The sequence below is a fragment of the Pundamilia nyererei genome, unplaced genomic scaffold (genome assembly GCF_000239375.1).
Source record: "Pundamilia nyererei isolate P.nyererei 1_Seehausen unplaced genomic scaffold, PunNye1.0 scaffold00004, whole genome shotgun sequence".
Taxonomy (NCBI): Eukaryota; Metazoa; Chordata; class Actinopteri; order Cichliformes; family Cichlidae; genus Pundamilia; species Pundamilia nyererei.
In genome coordinates, this window is record NW_005187405.1 from 746,757 (window position 1) to 754,482 (window position 7,726).

The 7,726-nt window shown below is 40.4% G+C and overlaps 1 protein-coding gene across 1 annotated transcript in view; it reads right to left on the reverse strand.

Moving 5' to 3' along the window:
- Positions 1-6,667, reverse strand: part of pif1 (PIF1 5'-to-3' DNA helicase homolog (S. cerevisiae)) — an 8,870-nt gene extending 2,203 nt beyond the window's left edge. The window contains exons 1-11 of the mRNA XM_005721026.1: positions 6,600-6,667; positions 5,806-6,367; positions 5,516-5,639; positions 5,225-5,350; positions 4,293-4,446; positions 3,485-3,599; positions 2,423-2,529; positions 2,069-2,208; positions 1,382-1,488; positions 1,192-1,279; positions 903-1,048 (exon numbers count right to left, since the gene is read on the reverse strand). Coding sequence (XP_005721083.1) covers positions 903-1,048; positions 1,192-1,279; positions 1,382-1,488; positions 2,069-2,208; positions 2,423-2,529; positions 3,485-3,599; positions 4,293-4,446; positions 5,225-5,350; positions 5,516-5,639; positions 5,806-6,357 — 1,659 coding nt within the window. The 5' untranslated portion in view covers positions 6,358-6,367; positions 6,600-6,667. The remainder of the gene's footprint in view (positions 1-902; positions 1,049-1,191; positions 1,280-1,381; positions 1,489-2,068; positions 2,209-2,422; positions 2,530-3,484; positions 3,600-4,292; positions 4,447-5,224; positions 5,351-5,515; positions 5,640-5,805; positions 6,368-6,599) is intronic.
- Positions 6,668-7,726: the final 1,059 nt, after the last annotated feature.

Here is a 7,726-nt window from a genome sequence, read left to right on the forward strand (position 1 = left end):
AAATAAAGTCAGCAATTGTAGCGATTAGGTTATGTAGTTTTTACTGCATAGCCACCACTGTTCCATTTTTGTAACTGGTCCAAACTAATAAAGATAAAAGCAATAAATATATTGGATGGCAAATATTTCCATGTAGTGGAACATAGAGTAAATTAAATATTCATTATATTCCATATATTCCTTTTTCTAATTTTTTATCCCACATTTTTAATTTATTACACTGAACACTGACAAAGTGCAGCTTTTCAAAGTTGGTGACAGAGAGAAAAAGATGTTTAGCAGGTATAATGTTCACCATCTGCAAACCATGTGACTAGATCAAGTTTAAAATAATATTTTTATAGTTACAAAAAGGAGAGAAATATGTTTCCAGTAACAAGTGCAAACATGTCCAAAGAGTTTAAGGCAACTAACAGGCTCTGCTTGAATCCCTTGTACAACATTTCAATACAATCCATTTTATAGCTGTTGCAAGGTGGTGGACCGTTGAACATAATTTGGCATGCAAGACAATCCAAATATAAACATACTCAAGCTTTCTTTTTAAAAAGAAAAATACAAAAATGAGCACCATCTGCACCTCTGAAATTGCCTTCTGTCTTCCTCTCACTCTCATGTTAACCAGGAGGCAAAGTGAATAATATGATGCTGGAATTAGACCTAATCATGGCATTTTTTTGTTGTTTGTTTTGTTGCTGTGAGGCAACAGTGCACCACAGTGCTTCACAGTTTTGAACTAATTTTTAATTTTTTAAATTTTAACTTTTTAAATAATCATGTAAACAGTTTATCAAAGACAAACCCACATAAAACACTGGTGTCCCATGGCAACACCAAACAACGTGCTCTACAAAGAAAATATAAGGTCATCATCGGGAAGTGAGCACCGAATGTTTACTGACCTGGCTCTTGTGGATGGAGATGGCCCAGGCCAATTTGAGTGGCAGCTGCTGTCGGCTCAGGTGGATCCCACCACCGGACTTAAACACCCAGCGCTCTGGCTTCAGCACCTCTGTGACGCCGCACAGGAACCGCACACGTGGGAGTCCTGCGGAAAACAACAGCATTGGACAAGATGCCAAGGATGTAGACAAGTGTGTTTCCTAAAAAAGTCAAACTAATATGCAATCCTCTCTTGCCATTGCTTCCGTAGGATCTTTAACAAATATATTTTCACAGCTAGGAACGGACCATGTTTTCCAGACTCAAAATCAACCACGACACCTCGTGCTCCATTCACCAGACCTCGAGCAACATCCAAGTTCTTTGTCAGCATGACCTTAAAAATACAAGCAAGCAGTAAAGCAGGTGTTAAAAAGGGTTTGTGTAAAATAAAATGGTTTCTCTGGGAACACACACACACACACACACACACACACACCTGAGCTCCCACTTTGAGTTGGATCAGCCTGCCGACAGGACTGTGAGCATCTATAGTGTTGACCAGCACTGGGTCGCTGTCTAGTGCCTCAAACAGACGCGCTGACCCTAAGGAGCAGTGAGAGATTAATTCAACTGAAAACTAGTGGTACTTCTTAAAGGAATGTGTAAACAGACAGTAAATGTGATGGGGGAAATGAAAGGGAAGACCTTAAACATACATATAAAAATCTGTTGCTACTGTCGGCCAAATACACTCCAAAGTTTCCTGAATAGTTGTGTCCATGAAAATACTGGTACACCACTACAGGAAATGACAAAATCAGCACCTTGTTGAGACTGAAAGCACCTGTTTGGGGTTCATCTTGGGTGAAACTGGGCATTTGGGGAGGCAGAAACATGTAAACACAACTTGAATGTATAGAAACAGCAGGAAAAAGAGTCAGAGTTGAGCTTTTCACAAAATTATGGTTTTTTGTTCAGACGATCAGAAATGTCTATGCCAGTTAATGAAACAGTTTGGAAAATAAATAAATAAAACATTTCTCAAATTGCCAGGCAGGACAGACCACACAGGAAATGGATTATAACAAGATAACAAGGTTGTCCATTTTCAATTGGATCCAAACCAAACAAAGTAACACGTGTTTCTTTTTTTTGTGGGCGGGGCAATCAGAAGAATTCAGACCTGGTAATTGCTGGAGTTTGTTCTCGTTGGTGAGATCCACGTCATCTTTGTGTGTGCACAGCCTGGTCGCTAGGATACCGTCCCTTTCAATCTGATGGTTGGCACTTTTGATCAGCTTGGCTGTGACTTCCTCCGTCACCCTGAATTGTGTTAATTGACAAAAAAAAAACAAACAAACAAACCACAACCTTCCTTTAAAACTTTTCCTGCCCAATCAGACCAATTCAAAAACCTTAACAGCCTCAAGGACATTTATAACATATGTACATAAGTGGAAACAACATGGTGTAATACAATTTCAGGTGAGATTGCATTAGTTGAACAAAACAAAATGTGATAATGAAACAGGGTTACCTTCCCACCCTCACTGCCTGCAGGAGGGAGATGAAGCTCTGGTCTGTTTGCCTCCGCACTTCCGTTAACTCCATATTGATCTGGATCACCTTACGCCAACTCCTGGCCTGAAGGGTCAGAAAGTGGAAAAGTTCATCTTCCCCAAAAATGCATTAATGCTCTCGAGGAAATACGCAGAACAGAATCTGGCTCGTGAACAGAATAGACGTGTTGAAAAATGCAACGACTCAGTGCAGTCTCTCAGCACCAGAAAAGTAAATGCTTAACAATGCATAGAAATCACAGCTTTAACATCTAGTTTACACAAATAAATGCATTAAATATGATATTGTCATCTTTTAAAAATTGCCCTTCAAAGTAAGCCAGTTTCTTTCCAAACTTCTTTTACTTTAAATAATAGGCCTGGAACTAAGGGCCTAATCACTCTGTAATTAAATGGATTTTCACTATTTTATTTGAAATTACAATGCAAGTTTATTTACATACAAATACTAGAATAAGCGCGTAAGGGGGTTAGACTTTTACAGCAACCTGTACTCTAAGAAAATTTAAGTTATGGCAATTTTATGATAATTTTGCAGAAAAAAAACAACAATATTTCCTTATAGTGCATCACAAATACGCTGTACTTTTCAGGACACGGGCGTAGCATGGAGTGGATCAGTCTCACCTTTTTACATCACATATGTGGATGTGCATAATGGATGTTCTATTATTGAAATGTCCTTTTATTTTAGCAAATTAAATGCAATATGGGCCATTTTCCATTAGCAACTTACAAGAAAAAAAAAGTAAATACCATCAAAATTTGCAAGCGTATGTTTGCATTACATTACGTCCAATTATTTAAGCACACTTAAATTTACTTGCATGATAATTAATAATGCTTTTTCCTGACTTGTTACCGCCGTATTCTAGTGTACCTACGTCTTTGTTTTATTTATAGGTAAATATTTTTACATTGTCATTTAAAATTTAAAAAAGTGGGAAGTTAGACCCTTAGTTACAAGCTGTATTATAAAGCGTTACCTCAACTTCTAAGAGGCTCCACTATGATCTGACCTGAAAACAGAAGCTGGCTTTTTCTTTTCCCTTAGAAACTGGAGGCAGCTGAAGAAAGTCGCCACAAACGATCAGCTGGATCCCTCCAAATGGCTCGGTAGACCTCCTCACCGACCTGCAAGATTTCAAAGAGTTTTAGCCAAGCATTTGTCTGTCAGACAAATGGCTTCAGATTTGACTCTAGAATACTTCGACTCAGAGAGGAGTTTGTGGTAGAATCAGTGACACCAGAGTGTCCACGTCCTGTGTCTCCAAACCAAGCTCAAATCAGCACATCACCAGTTTTTATGATGCGTTTGTGCTGACATGCTGTGTTTGTGTGGTGCTGTGTGTTATGAGCAAACATCTCCACTTTAGTCTCATCTGTCCACAGAACATTGTTTCACAAGCCTTGTGGTTTGTTTAGATAGAACTGCTTTAAATTTCCCTGAGCACCGCACCGTCTGATGTTCAGGTTTGCTGGGTTGAATGCTCCTAAAGACTGCGGTATTGTGCCGGCCAAACCTCTGCTTTTATAGAGATGCTCACAGTTGATAATGTTTAATTAATCGTATGCATTTGATTAGCAGCACCTGAATTCTACCTACCCTCTTAATTCCTGTTGAAAGAGAGAATATAGAAGTAAAATAATAATAATAATAATAAAAAAAAAAGATCTTCTTGACTTCAGTTCTAACAAAACCAAACTTTAAGCAAACACTTGCTATGGACTATGCTAGTATGTACATTTACATTTTGGAATAAATTAACATTACAAAGTCATTTTCGATCTCAGTCCAGGTGCCCATCTTTGAATCACCATCCTCACCTAGCTACTGCCTCGAGCTTGTCAAAGAACTGAGCCTCCACCATAGAAATCTCATCAATGATAAGGTGTCGACAGCTAGTCCAGTGCTGGAGCACCCCGGGCCTCTGAGCCAGCTCGATGCACTGCTCCACTGGGGCAGAGCCTGAGCCAATACCTGGAAAGAGCAACGATTCAGAGAATGGAAAGAAGATAGCCAGGAAGAACAAAAATGATTAACACCCTTGCAAATACTCAGCTCACATCCTACTGTATATTAAGATTTAATTAAAAAGGTCAGTTAAAAAGTGAAAAGATATCCGAGGAGCCCGCCTCAAAGATTTAAAGATTCATAAAGTGAAACGGGGCATCAAGCAGACATTGAAATGAGTCCAAGGATGTGGTTTTAATTAACTGAGTAAAGAAACAAAGAAGGGGCCAATTATAAGGACAGCTAAAACGATTATCCATATTTATCAGCTACATCCACTAAAACCTGTAATTTTAAGCAGTCTGTACTTATATAAAGTTTTTCTACATTTTCTATCCAATTTGAGCATTCAAAGTGTGTTCTTGCCACACGCACATTAATCTGAGTGCTTTTTTGTTTGCTTAAGGCTAAGCACTTAACCTCACACTCCAATGGAAGCAAATCAGGGTTCAGCATCTTGATGTATTCACAATTTAATACATGCAGGCTGGGGAGCCAAGGATCTTCAGACCTTCTGATTAGAAAAGGAGCTGCTCTAACAGTTGACTCCAAGAAAAGGATCAGCAGAATAATTATGTTTGTGCTTATAACCAATTTTCCCATTTCAGTTTTAGAACAAGCTTTAAAAAAATGATACCTGTAAATTGACCAATTATTTGTGTCATCTTGTTGATGCTGTGGGAAATAAATTGAGCTCCAGATAGTCACAGTGATTATATTAACACACTACAGATAATTGACTGACCAGCAAAGTTGTGTAACGTTGTTCCTCCGATGTGACACGCAGCCACTCCCGTGCTGGCTGTGGCAAAAGTGCTCTTTGGTGGAAGAGATCCCATGATTCTCCTGAGCAAGAAGGACTTCCCTGTACCTGAAAACACAACCGAGCAATATTTACACCAAGCTGTGTTGATGAAAATGTCACAAGAGGGATTTTATAAGCAAGATGCAGCCTGTAATTTAGCAGAACAGTCAGACAAAACAAGTAGTTTCTCAGTGTCATCACTGTGAAGCTTTATCTTTGTGCACTTTTTACCTGCACTTCCGGTGAAAAAGACATTCTTGCCACTCAGCACTGCACTGAGAACAGCAGCCTGCTCTTTGTTAAGCTTGCGTGATGGTAAGGAGAGGATTGGCTTCTTACTCGGGTTGGCTTTTACCTGGAACAATGACAATATCTGCTGTCATCTTTGTTTAAGTGTAACCCACAGTGTGAACAGAGAGAATGTGTTCAGGACACCAGTGCCTCCTGTGGGAAACAGTCCTGCAGTTTGCTGTGACGCAACCTGAATGTAAATGGGAGAGAGTGCTGTGTGTACAACTCACTGGGCTGAAGTTACAGTCATTCCTGGAGCGTTTGACCTGCTGTCCTGTACCTGCAGCTGTCATCCTATTACTGCGGTCCGTCAGTCCATTAGGAGCCACTTTGCTTCTCAGCTCATCGACTTTCTGGATGTCTTTTTGCTGCAGGGGGCTGATGGCCTCGAAGCTGCGGGGCAGGCCGGCCTTGAGCTTCTCTCGGTTGCTCAGAGGCTTGCTGCCCTGCCAGGCCTGGTGTTTGATGCTCAGGGTTTTGAGAAAGAGGCTAAGCTGGTCAGTCGGACAGTTTGACATGAGGACCTGGATGTTTTCAGGGACCAGTTTCACGGTGCACTTCCCATCTCTGGCAAACTTGGTGAAAAGTTTGAACTCTTTCAGATGGTAGCTTTGGGGCACTTTGCCGTCGTGGACTCGCAGGATGATCTCCTGGTGCTCATTCCGGCCCAGAATTACTGAGGCTTTGCGGATGACCTTCCTCCGGGTGGCCTGTCCCGAGCTGTTGAGCTGCTCCACCGTCACAGTGCACTGAAGCTGTGCGCCGTCCTCTCCCGATAACATCACAGCGACTCTGAGCACAAAAACATACTTAACATGAATTAACAGTAAAACTAAACAGTAAAACTGTAGCTGCCAGAGTGCATGAATCTTACAAAGAGGAAACGCTACTATGGTTTAAGAAAGTCTGAATTCAAAAGCAGCCGTGCTTGTACTACTCAACCTAAACAAACAACAAAGCTGAATATGCGATCCGGGTTTAAAATCAACCTCTTAACACTGTTTTAAAATACATTTGTGCTAACCTTTGTGTGTCAGCTACTCCTGCACTTCTGAACGCCGATTTTCAAATCGTCGGTGCGTGAGATCAGCCAATAGCAAAGCGATGCTCCCGGCCAATCAGAGAGAGGAGATTTAACATTACAACCAATGGGAGATGACAAATGACGCCCCCTTGCTTCCTGCGACCAATCAGTGAGCCCGTTGTCGTGACGTTGACTTTTGAGTGAAATACACATGGCTATCCGGAAATTACAATGAAGGCAGGCAAATCAGTCCGGTGAGATCTCAACAAAGCAGTTATTCTCACTTCAAATTTAACAGAAAACACATTTAACAGATTGTTTTTGAGTCATTCGGAAGCATTTGTAGTCTACCTTATATACCTTTAAGTGCGCATGCGTCAACCAGTTGTTCCTGCTTTTTTTCTTCAACTTTTTTCTTACTTATTTCTTTGTCTTTTACTTTGACAAAGTAAGTCATGGGGTGTTTGTCACATAATGCCCTTAGGAATTATTAATGTATTCTGATCAATTCTGATTGAATATTATCTTCAATGTATAAATTCGTAAATATCTTTGTGATAAGACACGCTACAGTTAGCAAGAAACCACAAAGACAAAGTACTGTGCAAAAGTCCTGAATCACACGTCGTTTCTTAATATTTTTATATTTTATATGTTACTAGGAAATGGGAACTAGGTGCAGAGATTAATGACTGAGTGAAATACACGTGGAAATACAGTATGTGGATATTGGCTGCCTTTTGTTCTGCTCTGTTAATCCTGTATTGCTTCAGTAATGTTGAGGTCTGGGGATGCCATGACTGATTGTGTCAAAGGTGTGTTTTTCTTTTCATGGATGAATCGTTGGCAGTGTGTTTGGGATCACGGTCGTGCTGAAAAATGTAACTCTTGCTAATCACACACTTTCCAGATGATATTACACAGTGGATTAAAATATGGCCATACTTTTTGCGTTTACTATTCCATTGATTTTGACAAGATCATTAACACTGCTGGCTGAAATGCAGCCCCAAACGATGACAAAGCCTCCAGTGTCTTTTAAAGATGGATGTAGACACTCTCCTGACCTCCTCTGTCCATACTGACGGTGATTTGTTTCCTCAGTTCTCCTCAACACACTGCACAAG